This window comes from Protopterus annectens, chromosome 9.part0 (assembly GCF_019279795.1).
Source record: "Protopterus annectens isolate FY-2018-M chromosome 9.part0, PAN1.0, whole genome shotgun sequence".
NCBI lineage: Eukaryota > Metazoa > Chordata > Ceratodontiformes > Protopteridae > Protopterus > Protopterus annectens.
Window position 1 is genome coordinate 702,433,785 of NC_056743.1, and position 16,255 is coordinate 702,450,039.

Genomic DNA, 16,255 nt, shown 5'->3' on the forward strand with positions numbered 1-16,255 from the left:
TTATCTACATTTTCGCAGCAGCATCAAATATTTGTAATATTTATTTACACTTTGAGGCTGTAATCATGTAGTGACATGCAGTTTGGTGGCATCTTAGGACTCTAAGAGTGACTGTTTCAAGTATTATATTTGCATTTTAAGGGTGGTACAGTAGCACAGCAGATAGTCTTGTCACCACACAGCAAGAGGTTCGCTGGTTTGATTCTTGGATCGGATGCCTTCTCTGTGGTGTCTGCATATCGTCCTTGTGTTTGCATGGGTTTCCTCCAGGTGCTCTTGTTTTCTCCCACATTCCAACAACATGCAGTAGGTGGACTGGACACTCTAAATTAGCTGTAGGTGTGAGTGTGTGGTGTGAAAGAAATACCACAGCAGGGCTAGCCGCCTGGCAGTGTAAACCTTGGCTCTACATGACTGTTATTGTTGAAGTATGACCCCTTGTGCAAAAATGGGAAAAAGGTGCCGTGGATGTTTTTACATTTTAAGTGTTATTAATTATTAGAAGGAAAGGCTTTTTTTTTTCAAAACCAAGATAGTATAGAATTTTAACAGCTATTTATGCAAAGCAGTACAGAAATGAGTGGTGTTTTATACTCATAACTGTTGCACTTTTTGTCAGTGGTCAAAATGTCATTTTCACATTTTTAACAGATAAATGTGAAGATTTAAAAAAAATTACAACAGCAGGTTACTGTGAGTACAAATCTTGTTCAGCATTCAGTAATTTACAAAATTAATGACATTTTTTATTCATATATCCTGTAATTTTTTATAAATGTTAAAAATGTGGAAAGTAAATTTTAATACGTCACATATTTTAAACGTAAATAGCTTTAAAATAAAATAAAATGTCAAGCTAGTAACAGTACAATAATTGCTTAGCTTCCTATGGGTTACAGATTTTAATGGCCTTTTAATTGTATTTGTAAAGAAAGCTTAGAAGATTATCTTTGTATTTTTTCTTCAGAATTACAACATATTTTAAGATGTTAAAAATAAAATAAATTTGCCCAAAACAGAAAAACAACTCAGATAAATGGATTAAGTGAAGTCCAGGGGGTTGGGAAAGATTTTTTGTAGAACATAGCGTTGTACTTCTAAGTTTTCTTTTCCTATGTATTTTTGTTGGTTTACTATCAAATGACTGAAAACTAAAAGACTGAATCCCAAAAAGACTGAAAATTCAAAATATCGAATGATGAAAATTGCCCCTTCTCCACTGTTGTGCAATCTTGGAGTTGGTATATATATTTAGCAGGGGGTGTGGAGGGTGCCCCCCACATTAGGGGAGCAGGGGGGCTTTCCCCTTGCATTAAAAATGTATTCAATATTTTGAATTTTCAGTCTTTTGGGGATTCAGTCTTTTGATTTTCAGTCATTTGACAGTAAACCATTTTTGTTCAGCTGAATATCATTCCTTCCCATCAAATGACAAGCCCTTTAGTGCCACTATATCATCATTTTTCAGTCAATGCAGAGGGAAGAGAAAACCAGCACAAAGACAAGTTCAAGAATTTCTGGTTTCGAACACCTCACAGGCTTGTGTTTAGTGCACTCCTCCACAGTATGAACTGCAATATATCCCACTGGCATGAACATGCTTCTATGGAAGCATGCACTGCTTGGCAAAGGTGGGCAATTGCTCTGGCTCTTCTACATGTTTTTGTACTTGGTCTCCACAAAGTGCTAGTGTTATAGCAGATCAGGCCACCTGCCTACCTCAAGATGGATGAGCTGGGGTTGGCCACTCATTTTTGCTCCTCCGTGCACGCTGCTCCAGCTCCTGATTTGATAATCAGCCATAGGTCATCTCAGTCATAGTCAGGACTTCCGAAATAAGCTCTACTGTGCTCAATGCCTGAACTACATGTGCACTCTAAATGTGTGTGTGTGTGTGTGTGTGTGTGTGTGTGTGTGTGTGTGTGTGTGTGTGTGTGTGTGTGTGCGTGCGTGCGTGCGTGTGTGTGTGTGTGTGTGTGTGTGTGTGTGTGTGTGTGTGAGTGTGTGTAGAGGTGTGTAAGTATGGTTTCGCATCATAATCTCAATTACTGAAATCCCGAATTTCAATAACCCGAGACTATAAAGTCGAACACTTCACAATACCGAAACCCACAATCCCGAATCACACAATCACGAACATACATACACCACATAACACACACACACCATTCCACCCACAGCACACAAACCATACACCCCTACACTACATATAAGCGGGGGGGCAAGCCCCCTGCACCCCCCATGTGGGGTCAAGCCCCCCCACACCCCCCTACTTATACCAACTCCGAGATCTCACATAACATAAAAATAAAACCTCACACCATGGCATCCTCCACTCACTCGCACACAAATACACAACACACACACACAACACACCGACAAATCCAACACTCACACTTGCACCTCCCTACCCTTGCACACACACACAATGCAAAAAAACACACACAAACACTCACTCACCTGCAATTTCAGGCACCATAACACTACACGCAACGTACACAATGTACTCAATGCAGTAAGAAGCTGAGATCCCTCATAAAATCCTCCAAAGCTAGTTACAAAAATAAAATTGCCAAAGATTCCAAAGTCAACCACAAGGCATTCTATAACTATGTCAAGAATCTAAATGGCAATGCTCAGATCTGCTCTGAGCTACAACAGAATGGCATTAAATATACTGATCCCAAGGATATTGCCAATATCCTGGCAGATCGATTCAGTGCCAGCTTCACTTCCCTCTCACCCACTAAATGGCCCATCTCAGTACCGGAAGATTGCCAAATCCTGGTAATAACGGCCACACAGGTAAAAAACGCACTCTCCAAAGCTTAGAATACAGCATCCATGGGACCAGATGATATTCCGGGCTGTGTACTACATGAACTACAAAATGAACTGGCACCTCACCTAAGTGTCATGTTTAATCATACTCTCACCTCAGGCTTTGTGCCCACTGAGTGTTGCACAGCTACAGTTATCCCACTCCACAAGGGGGGATCCACCGTGGATCTCGAGAACTACCGCCCCATCAGTCTGATGAGCCTGATCTGCAAGGCCATGGAATGTATTATCATGGAACTTATAAACAAAGACACTGGCAACCTTAAAACACTGGAACCCAGCCAGTTTGGGTTTGTGAAGGGCCGATCTTGTCTCCTGAACCTGATTGACTTCTTCGAATCAGTCTCCAGAGCCATAGATGAGGGTAAGGCAGTCCGCACAACGTATCTGGACCTCGCCAAGGCCTTTGACACCATCCCCAACTCTGGAATCATAGATAAACTTACTAAGCTGGGCATTAACCCCTACGTCATGCGATAGGTTGCCAACTGGCTTACTGACAGAAACCACACTGTAAAAGTAGCTGACTCCAAATCCAGCTCCAGAGAAGTGACAAGTGGAGTACCTCAGGTTTCAGTCCTGGGACCTCTCTTGTTTGGCATCTACTTCTCTGAAGTACAGGCCAACACTAAGGGACTTTGGCTAACAAAGTTCGCAGATGACTGCAAACTGGGAGCCATTACTGAATCCCCAAATGATGTGGATACTCTACAAAAGGGCCTTACAGAAACAGATGCTTAGTGCCAGAGCCAAGGGCTCAAGCTCAATGCCAAGAAATGTATAGTTATCCCCTTTGGGAAAAAGCAAGTACCCATGAATTACCACTTAGGTGGAAGTACACTAAACACCGAAAGTGTGATAACAGACATAGGGATACAGGCAGACAGTGGTCTCACCTTCAATAACCACATCGCCACAACAGTCAGAAAATCCTTCTATGTAGCACACCTCATCACTAAGGGCTTTTCATCCAGAAAAAAAGATGTCATTGTCCCACTGTACTCATCCCTCATTAGATCCATTAAAGAATACAACGTCCCATTTGGTATGTACCTCTCAAGACATCTGCAAAAACTGGAAAGGCCGCAGAAATACCTCACTAAAAGAATCACAGGCCTAAAGTAGATGCCCTATGCTGACCGCCTTAAAAAACTCCAGCTATACTCTGTCGCATACCGTCTACTCCAAGGTGATCTCTGCTTAACATACAAGGCCATGTCAACTCCAGAGCTGTTGGACATGCTACACTTAAAGAAATCTCAATCCCTCAGAGCCACATGCTCCAGAGATCTAAACCTTGTCATCACAATAAACAAAACATGCTGGAGGGATAGGTTCCTGATCCAGAGACTCCCCAGACTCTGGAATAGACTGCCCATACATGTCAAGCAAAGCGCCTCTTTGGCCCTCTTCAAAAGGAACCTTGATGATTGAATGGGAGAAAGGAAATTCACCCCGGGGATTATGTCAGTCACCCTGCTAGACAGGGGTCCAGGGAAGTAAATATTGTGGGAAGAAATAGCCAGGGAATTGTTATGGTTAGGCTTGTATAGGCCCTAGGGCCAATAGCCTAGTACCAACCTTTGAATTTATGAACCTATAAGCGCGAATTCGCGATATTCGAATTCGCGCTTATGCACTTTCGGCATTCTGGTTTTCGGCTTCTTGTCTCGGGTTACTGAAATTCGAGATTTCAGTAATTCGAGATTATGAAGTGTAACCGTAAGTGTGTGTGTGTGTGTATATATATATATATATATATATATATATATATATATATATATAGATAGATAGATGTGTGTGTGTGTGTGTGTGTGTGTGTGTGTGTGTGTGTGTGTGTGTGTGTGTGTGTCTGTGTAAGATTTCTCATTTATGCCCACTATTTTGCAGTCTTGGAGTTAGCATATTTAAGTTAGGAAGGTGTGGGGGCAAAGGGTGTATGGGGTTTCTTTAAATGTCTCTTTTTTCCCTTTTTTTTTCAAGTAACATTTTGCTGGATGTATAAACATTGACAATAGATTACTAGATAAAATATCCTTCATTTAAAGATATGGGAAGCATAGTACCCTTACAAATTTCAGAATCCCTGGCCTCACTCAGTAGATTTTTACAAAATGCCAAGGTGCCAGCGCAACACCCAACCTTCAACGAAGGAACACCCATTTACACACACACGTCTTTTGAATGCTACCCAACCACAGGGAGGACATGCAGACTCCACACAGAAGGCACTCTCAAGTCAAGCCGAGAATCGAACAGGAGAACCTCTTGCTGTGAGGTAACAACGCTACCGCCGTACCACCCACTCTATAACAAGTAGGTATAGGATTGCTTAAGCCAGAAAATATTACTGCCACAGTCTTAAATGATAATACCAAATCTAAACACATTATGTAAAATCAGTATGTACAGAAGAGTTAACAAAATATATATCTTACCTTTCACTTTTGGTATAAACAATGTGCTCAAGGCCTTTAAAACTAATTTGCAGAACCTACTGTCCTGGTACATGCTAGTGTTATATTCCGCAGTAGATTTTTCCTTGGCCCATTCATCAAAGTCTGGGAGCCTTGCTTGGAAAGTTCCTGCACTGAAGTTGTAGCTCAGAATTTCATCACCATCAAACATTTCTGTTGCTGCAACTCCGGGTTCATCTGGCTGACAGAACATAATTTGGGAATATTCATGCTGTGCTGAAAGAGAACAAGAAGAAGCTTTTGTCAGAGCCAAATGACTTGCATTGGTGACTTAACAACAGCAAAATTACAGGTAAGTTCAAAAGACAGAAACCGGTTTAAAATCACAAACTACCCATGATGTGCTCCCTCCTGTTTATCTTCATCCCCTCCATTTCTATGTCTCTTTCATTTTATCCCTCTGTCCCTGACCCTCTTCCTTTCTCTTTCTTGTACAGGTCTTCCTCAATGAAATATACATTGTGGAACAAAATGCTTAAGACATGGACAAAGACTTATTTTCAATCACCTGCAAACAGAACCTCCATGAGTTTGTATGAATATATGCATGAAACAGGAACTATAGACAAATGCAAGCTAATATGCAAGGCCTAAATTAGTGCGTACACTAGTGTGCATGTGTGTGTGTGTGTGTGTGTGTGTGTGTGTGTGTGTGTGTGTGTGTGTAATGTGATCCACATATGTGTGCACACGTGCTTCTGTTTTGCCTGTGCTAGTGTCGTCTGTCTGTGCATGTTTGCATGTGTGTGTATATCTGTATTTATACGCACACATTAATCTTAAAAGTTCTAAAGTTTTCTAAATGCCAGTTTCTGTATCAGAAATTTCAGAGTGGATTTATGTTACTGATGACAAGGGGCATCAGGCAAAAAAGCCTTAAATATGGCAGGATACACTAGAAGTCAGAACATATTCCAGAAGTTATTGATATCTTTTTTGTAGAAATTCTGCAGTCTGCTTAGGAAGACACAAGGGCTAAATTCAATTTAGTTGCATTAAAGATGTCTGCAGAAGCCACGCAATATGTAAGGAAGAGAATTGTCTCTGTTCAAGTAAATCCCAGTGACCGCTATCACAGTGGCTTTAAAGCAAGACGTTTATTACAAATAAACTGAGTGAGAGTTTTTTTCCTTATTCTCACTAACAAATCTAGCTGTAATTCATATAACTGTGTTATTTTATATTGAGGAAGTAACAGTCACCATAATGGGGTGGGGGCTAAGATACCCATCTTTAGGGATGTTCAGTACTGTCTTTTGCTGTCAAATTACAGATGTGGATATGGGCTAGAAATTCAGAATGCAAATGTAAAAAGAATTTGTTGAATTTGTAAAATACAGTACTTATATACTTCAGTGTATATAAGTTGGGTCAGGTGATTTTTGTTTGTTTTATGTAGGATGAGCCAGGTACTGTTGTAAGAGTTGCAAACTCAGGCGTCAGTTAGGAAAGTTTAAAACATTAGTAGCACAGCCACTAAGCTTAAAAAGGCTTTATCAGCCCAGATACCAGTTATCTACCTACAGTTTCACATTGATGACAATCAGTTGCTAAGCCGCAGTGGTACAGCGGTAATGTTGTTGCCTCACAGCAAGAGGTTCTCCTGTTCGATACTTGACTGGAGTGCCTTCTGTGTGAAGTCTGCATGTCCTCCCTGCGGTTGAATGGCCTCCAGAAGACATGTGTGAATGGGTGCGCCTTCACTGAAGGTTGGGTGTCGGGCTGGCAACTTGGCACTATAAAAATCTACTGCCAATCATTAGTGGACCAGAGTTCTGCTGTGGCGACCCCTAACCAGTAAAAGCCAAAAAGAAAGACAGTTGCTACTTACATTACAGCAAAAAGACAATTTATAGTAATGACAAAATAATATTCTGGCTTTTAATGGTAATAGGGTTCTACTCATCCAAGCCCTGTCATAGCTGGACACTGGTGGTTTCTGTAATACATACCAGCTGAGAATTTTGCTGATCTTGTATACCACATCAGGTTTACTTTGGGATCATGTTACTGAAAAGGCTGATTAGTAGAACGGATCTATGTAGGGCATGTAGGGTTACCACCTGTCCCACTTTGGGAGGGACAGTCCCTCTTTGGGCAGTTGTGTCCTGCAAAAAAATTGTAAAAATGGCAAATGCCCTGAGATTTTAGGAAAAAATTATTTGTTATGTTTTATGTAATAGTTGCATAAAACAGTTATTCTCTATCTGAAACACCTAAATATTATAAGAAACAGAATGCTACAAGTATAAGCTTTTATTTAGGAAAAAAGTGAAGTTCTGTCCTTTGTACTAGCCGTGGGTATGTTTCGCCCTGCAAAATTTGACATTTGTACCAAAAATGTCCCACTTTGGGCATTTGAAAAGGTGACAACCCTAAGGACATGAGAAGGCATGCAGTAGTGTTAAGATACTATAATTCATAAACAGGATGAGGAAGATTTTTTCCTCAGTAAAAGATTCTAATGAGTGGATTTTTAACTCATATGAGGCTTTGAATGAGGAGCTTATAATTTATGAGATCCTTGTTATCAACAAATGCAGACCATTTTATGAACTCGGCTTCTTTACTGGTGTTTCAGTATAAAAAATATATTTCTAAGATGTTACCTCTGTTCCATTGCAAGCCAATAGAAATAAGAAGTCTGCATATGGATTTGGAAGCATTCAGAAAATACATGGCCATAGGAGGAGTTGATGTTTTCTCACAACTGATGGCAATGGATGTGGAATCTGATAACTATGGATACAGATGGTAATAGACAGGGAATCAGGACACTACAGATGGTAATGGATGGGGAATCGGGGAATTACAGATGGTAACAGATGGGGAATCAGGACACTACAGATGGTAATGGATAGGGAATCGGGGAATTACAGATGGCAATAGATAGAGAATCGGGAAACCACAGATGGTAATGGATAGAGAATTGGGACAATGCAAATAGTAATGGAAGGAGAATCAAGGCATTATGGATGGAAATGGATGGGAAATCAAGTCACTACAGATGGAAATGGATGTGGAATTAGGAATTTACAGATACTAATGGGTGGTGAACCAGGAAACTACAGATGGTAACAGATGGGGAATCAGGACACTACAGATGGTAATGGATAGGGAATCAGGACACCACAGATGGTAATGGATAGGGAATCGGGACACTACAGATGGTAACAGATGGGGAATCAGGACAAGACAGATGATAATGGGTGAGGAATCAGTACACTACAAAATGTAATGCATGCTGAAGCAGGACAATACAGAAGGTAATAGATGGGGAATCAGGACATTGCTGATGGAAATGGATGTGAAAGCAGGAATTTATAGATGGTAATGGATGGGGAGTCAGGGCATTACAGATGGTAAATGATGGGGATTGAGGACAATACAAGATGGTAATTAATGGTGAATCATGACATTACAGATGGCAATGGGTGGGGAAACAGGACACTACAGATTGTAATGGATTGGGAAACAGGACACTGCAGATACTAATGGATGGAGAGGCAGTGCACTTAGTATGTTAATGGATGGGAAAAAGGAAACTACAGACAGTAATGGACAGGGAATCAGGGCACTACAGATGGTAATGGATGGGGAATCATGGCAATACAGATGGTAAAGGATAGGGAATCAGGCTACTATAGATGGTAATGGGCAGGGAATCAGGGCACTACAGATGTTAAAGGATGGGGAATCAGGCTACTATAGATGGTAATGGGCAGGGAATCAGGGCACTACAGATGTTAAAGGATGGGGAATCAGGGCACTACAGATGTTAAAGGATGGGGAATCAGGACACTGCAGATGGTAAAGGATGGGGAATCAGGGCACTACAGGTGGTAAAGGATGGGGAATCAGGGCACTACAGATGTTAATGGATGGGGAATCAGGGCACTATAGATAGTAATGTATGGGGAATCAGGGCACTACAGATGGCAATGGATGAGGAATCAGGGCAACAAAGGTGGTACTAGATAAGAGAATAAGAACATAACAATATAATAATGGATGGTTAATCAGGACATTACAGATGGTAATGGATGCTTAATCAGGACACTATAGATCATAACAGATGAGGAATCAGGATATTACAGATAGTAATAGATGGGAAATCACAACACTACATATGGTAATAGATGGGGAGACAGGACACTATAGATGGCTGTACATGCGGAAGCATGACACTACAGAAGGTAATGGCTGGAGAACCAGCACACTAAATTTGATATTGGATGGGGAATAAGATACTCCAGATGGCAATGGATAGGGTATCAGGACACTACACTAGTAATGGATAGGAAATTGGGCCACTACTAATAATAATGGTTGAGGAATCAGGACAATACAGATGGCAACTGAAGAGTAATCAGGACATTACAGATGGTAAGAGATGGAGAATCAAAACAATACAAATGCTACTGGATGGGGAATGAGTCTACAACAGATGATAATGGTTGGGGAATCAAGCCACTACAGATGGTAACAGATGGGGAATCAGGGCACTACAGATGGTTATGGATAAGAAAACAGAACACTGCAGGTGATACTGGATGGCGAATAAGGACATTAAATATGACAGTGGATGGGGAATAAGACAATAACGATGGCAATGGATAGGGAATCAGGACACTATAAATAGTAATGGATGGTAATGGACAGGAAAACTGAACATTATACATGGTAATGGATGGTGAACCAGGACAATATAGATGGTATTGGATGTGGAAGAAGTACACTACATATGGCAATGGATAGGGAATCAGAGCCTTAAAGATGATAAAGGATGAAGAATGAGGACATTACAGATGGTAAAGGATGGGGAAACAGACAATACAGATGGTAATGGATGGGGAATCAAGAAATTACAGATGGCAATATATGAGGAATCAGGGCACTAGAAATGGAAATAGATGGGGAATGAGGACATTGCAGGTTGCAATGGCTAGGGAAACACTACAGAGAGTAATACACTGGGTACTAGGACACTATAGACAGTGATCGATGGGGAATCAGAGCATTACAAATGATAATAGAAGGTGAATCAGGACACTACAGATTGGAACAGTTGATTGCAGTGGATAGGGACTTAGGGAATTACAGATAGTAATGGATGGAGAATCAGAACACCACAGATGGTAATGTAAGGTGAACTCAGGCAATTCAGATGATAATGGATGGAAAATCAGGACAGTACAGATAGTAACAGATGAAGAATCAGGACATATGACATTATAATGGATGGAGAATTAGGACACTATAGATGGTAATGGATGGGGAATCATGACTGTACAGTTGGTAATGGATGGTCAGTCAAGATAGTACATATGGTAGTAGATGGGGAATCGGTGAACGCAGATGGTAATGAATGGGGATTCAGGACACCATAGAAGATAATAAATGGGGAATCAGGATACCATAGAAGATAATAAACGGGGAATCAGGATACCATAGATGGTAGTGGATGGGGAATCAGGACACTATAGATGGTAGTGGATGGGGAATCATAACACTACAGATGGTAATGAATAAGGAATTGGGGAATTACAGATGGTAACTGATGAAGAATCAGGACACCACATATGGTACTGGCTTGAGAATCAGGACATGACAGATAATAGTGAATGGTTAATCAGGACATTACAGGTGATAACAGATTGGGAATTAGTACATCACAGATGGTAACGAATGGAGAATCAGAACACTACTGATGATAAAGAATGGAAAACTGCGATAATAAAAATGATAATGAAATGAGAATTAGGACAGTACAGATGGTAATGGATGGGGAATCAGGGCAATACAGATTGCAGGGGGATAGGAAATCAGGAAGCTACAACTAGTAATAGATGGATAATCAGCACACTACAGATGGTAACGGAAGGGAAATCAGGACATTACCGATGGCAAAATATAGAGAATCAGGCAATACAGATGGTAAATGATGGGGAGTGAGAACAATACAAATGGTAACTGATGGAGAATCGGGATACTACAGGTGATAATGGATGCAGCAATCGGGACACTAAAAATGGTAAAGGATGGGGAATCAGGACAATACAGATGGTAAAAGATGGAAAATCATAACAGTACCGATGGTAATCGATGGAGCATTTAGACACTGCAGATGAGAATACATGGGTAATGAAGACATTGCAGATGACAATGGATGGTGAACTAGGATACTACAGATGGTAATGGATGGGGAATTAATACACAACTGATGGCAACTGATGGGGAATAAGGGCACTACAGATGATAGTGGATGATGAATCAGAACACTACAGATGGTAACAGATGACAAATAAGGCTATTACTGTTGGTAAAGGATGGTGAATCAAGACATTACAGATGACAATGGGTGGAGAATCAGGACACTACAAATTGTAATGAATTGAGAATCGGGATGCTGCACATGGTAACGGATGGGAAATCAGGGCACTGCACGTGGTAAAGGATGCTGAATCTGTACATTACAGATGATACTAGGTAGGAAGTAGGACATTCCAGATGTAAATAAATGGGAATCATGACACTACATAAGATAATGGATAGGGAATCAGGACAATGCAAATGGCAATGGATGGGGAATCATGACAATGCAAATGGCAATGGATGGGGAATCATGACACTAGCGATGGTAACGGTGGTTAAGCAGGATACTATAGATAGCAACAGATGGGAAAGTAAAACATTACAGATGTTTACAGATGGGAATCAGGGTACTACAAATGATAATGGATAGAGAATCGGGACACTAGTAATGGTAATGGATGTGGAATCAGAACAACACAAATGGTAATGGATGGGAAATCAGGGCATTACACATGGTAATGGATGGTCAATCAGAATACGATATATAGTAATAGATGGGGAATCAGAAAACTACAGATGGTAATGCATGAAAACTACAGATGGTAATGCATGCAGAATCAGGACATTACACATGGTAATGGATGGGAAATCAGGGAATTACAGATGGTAAAGGAGACCACAGATGTTACTAGATGGAGAATCAAGTTACTAGAGATGGTAATGGATTGTAAATTAGGACATTACAGATGATAAAATAAAAATAAATAAAATAAAAAATAAAGTGGTTGTATTTCTACATTTTTCTGCTTTGTTTAGCAATAACCTCATATAGAAGTTGCAGACAAATGCTAGCTGCATCTTGTATTCAATGATGGCCTTTATTCACTTTAATTTTTTTTAACTGTGACTTTACTGGAGGACAGCTTCTGTTTGCAGATATACAGTACTTGTTATATTTATTTATTTATTTTTATTTTTATTTTATTTTACAAAGGTTTTTGTCAGGCATAAATAGACTCCTACACCCTGGACACTCTAGCACACCATCTCCACAAGGAGCTGATAATAACTCCCCCAGGATACTGCCAATGCCTTCAATTCCTTCTTTACAGACACCATACAGTCCCTAGCCCATCAACTGTCCATAGACAACTCTAGTCTCCCTATCTCCTTACCTCAACTACAACCCATCCCTACTACTTGCCTCCAAACAATCATCCAAAAGCTTAAGCCATGCACCCCCTCTGCAGACCAGTTGCCCTCAGAATACCTGCAAAAGGCTGCTAAATACATTGCCTACCCTATATCCATCCTTGTAAACAGAACCATAGATGAAGGAATCATCCCAGACATCTGGTAAATCTCCCAAATAATCCCATTACATAAAGGTGGTAATTCCACTGATTATTCCAATTACAGGCCCATAGCTCTCTTATCACCCCTAGCAAAGGTTATGGAAAAATGTATTCACCATCAGCTAATAAATCACTTAACCAAGCACAACATCTTAGCTAGCTGCCAACATGGCTTTAGACCTTTTCATAGTACCACCACAGCTCTCCTTTCATTCACAAACTCCATTAACTGTAACTGTAATAACAACAGCCTCTCTTCAGCACTCTTCATTGACCTATCAAAAGCTTTTGACATGGTCAACCACCCCCTACTCATAAAGACCCTAGAATCCCTCTCTCTAGACACCAAGGCGGTCCACTGGTTCAAGTCCTACCTTAACAACAGGCAATAAGCAGTTCTCTGGGAAATAAGCTATCTTCCCACCTGCCCGTCTCCCTTGGTGTCCCCCAGGGCTCCATTCTAGGACCTCTTCTTTTCTCTTTGTTCATCAATGACCTCCATGTAGCAATCCCTCAAGCCACCTGCATACAATATGCAGATGATTCTACACTTATCTGTTCTGCCAACTCCACATCTGAACTACATTCCCTAACCCAGAAAATATTCAGCACAGTAGAGACTTGGTTCTTGCAACACTGCCTCCTTTTGAATGCCAAAAAGACCAAGCTCTTACTCTTTACACCTAGCAGTAAATCATCCCCTATAAACTTCACAATTAAATGAAATAATGGTACCCTTATATCCCCAGACTCTACCACCAAACTGTTAGGTATCACAATTGACAATAACCTCACATTCGATAACCATATTAACAACACCATTAAAACAGTAAATAGAAAAATGGGCTCCTTATATTGAATAAAACCCTTCTTAACACCAACATCCAGAACTACAATTGCCCACTCCCACTTAATCTCAACTCTCCTTTATGCGTCACCCATATACACTAACCTGAAAAAAAGTAATCTTGCCAAACTAGCTAACTCCTATATAATATAGCCAGATTTGCCACAGAGAACCCATTTAGAACTCACCATTGTCAGAACCTACAGCAACTAGACTGGCTAGAACTAATAAACATTTTGAGACTTTCCCAACTCACCATTGTTCATAAGATATTTTATCAACCAAATAACACCCCTATACTTTCCAACCTTATCACCTCCTATAGGAATCTCAACTCCTTACGATCCTCTAACAAACTTCTTGCTAGCACAAGCAAGTCTAATAACTTGGCAGGGGACTCCTTGTTCTCCAATACTGTAGGAAAAAATTGGAACCTTCTCCCACCTGATCTAACTTTACAACCCTCCCTGCAGCTCTTTAAACAGAAGCTCAAGAAACATCTTAAAACTCATTGGTTATGTCCTTGTTGTAACCCTGACTAATCCTCTGCTTTCTCTACTGCCATCCCTGTACTGCCTCCTCTTACCATTTAATACTATCTCTGGACTGCCTCCTCTTACCAACCATTACTACTTTACCCCCCTGGATAGTAGTAAATATCTCAACTGAAATTAAATGACCTATGCTATGAATGTAATCCTTGGAATGTACTGTATATTCTACAGATATCATACTGTTCAGTGACTTATTCCTATCCTATATGCACATAGGACTTTAATAAATTTTTCCTCTCATTAATACTCATTTATTTTAACATCCTTTCTTTGTATAAATTGTACATGATATATTTAAGTGTTTTATCTCAGTGTTACCACTGGAGCTTTTCTCCCCGGGCCTCCACTGAAAATGGAAATATATCCAGCTGGACTAGTCCGGTTAACAAATGTAAAATAAAAATAAATAAATAAAATAATGGATGGTGAATCAGGGTACTACAAATGATAATGGATGGGTAATCAGAAAACTACAGTTGGTACTAGATGGAAAAATCAGGGCATTACAGGTGGTAATGGACGGGGAATAAGGACACTGCAGATGACCATAGACGGGGAATCAGGACACTACAGACTGTAGTGGATTGAGAATAAGAGCAAGGTAGATGGTACTGGATGGGGAATCTGGACATTACAGACAGTAATGGATAGCAGGTCAGGGCATTACAGAGTGTAACGGATAGGGGATCAAGGCATTACAGACAGTAATGGATAGGTGATCATGGTATTACAGATGTTAATGGATAGAGAATCAGGACATTGCAGATGGTTATACATGGGGGGATCAGGACATTACTGAAGGTAAAGGATTGTGAATCAGGACATTACAGAGGGTAATGTATGGTGAATCAGGATATTACAGATAGCAATGCATGGAGAATTAGGACACTACAGATGGTGCTTGAACAGAAATCAGGGCTCTACAGATTGAAACAGATGCGGAATCAGGACACTACAGGTGATAACAGACTGGGAATCAGGATACCATACATGGTAATAGATAGAGAATCAGGACATTACAGATGATAATGAGTGTTAAATCAGGATAGTACAGATGGTAATGGATGGGAAATCAGGACACTACTGATGATAATGGATGGTGAATTAAGACACTACCGATGGTAATAGGGAATTTGGACATTACAGATGGTAATGGATGGGGAATCGGGGCATTACAGATGGTAATGGATGGGGAATCAGGACACTGTAAATTGTAATGGATGGTGAAACAGGATAATACAGATGGTAAATGATAGTGAATCAGGGCACTAAAAATATTAATAGATAGGGAATCAGGACACTACAAATTTGGTAAAGGGTAGGGAATCCAGACATTGCTAATGATAACTGATGGTGAATCAGGACACTACAGATGGTAATGGATGGAGAATCAGGACATTACAGATGGCAAGAAATGGGGAATCAGGACACTGCGGACTGTAATAGATGGTTAATCGGGACACTACAGGTGTTAATGGATGGGGAATCCGGACATGCCAGATGGTAGTAGGCAGGCAATTGGGACACTGCAGATGGCAATGGAAAGTGAATTAAGACATTACAGATGGTAACAGATAGGGAATTAGGACACTACAGATGATAATGGGTCGGGAATAAGGACGTGGTAATGGATGGGGAATCAGGACACTATAGATGGTAATAGATGGGTAATAACACTAAAGATTATAATGGATTGCATACCTCTCAGCACAAGAAATCTGGACAAATCCAGAAATAATGGGGGGCACAGAGGCCCAAAATAGGGACATATTTTAAATATTGCTCCTATAAACTTAAAATTGCCAAAACATCAGGTTTTGCTTTATTGTGTATTTTTTGAAGGATATGAACTCTGAAACTCAAATG

General features: G+C 40.4%; 1 protein-coding gene across 3 annotated transcripts in view; it reads right to left on the bottom strand.

The window, feature by feature from the left end:
* The window catches only part of LOC122811470 (class II histocompatibility antigen, M alpha chain-like), a 304,256-nt gene that overhangs the window by 52,050 nt on the left and 235,951 nt on the right, over positions 1-16,255 (bottom strand). For all 3 annotated transcript variants that reach the window (XM_044083328.1, XM_044083326.1, XM_044083329.1), the window contains exon 2: positions 5,280-5,534. In XM_044083328.1, the coding sequence (XP_043939263.1) occupies positions 5,280-5,534 (255 nt within the window). The remainder of the gene's footprint in view (positions 1-5,279; positions 5,535-16,255) is intronic.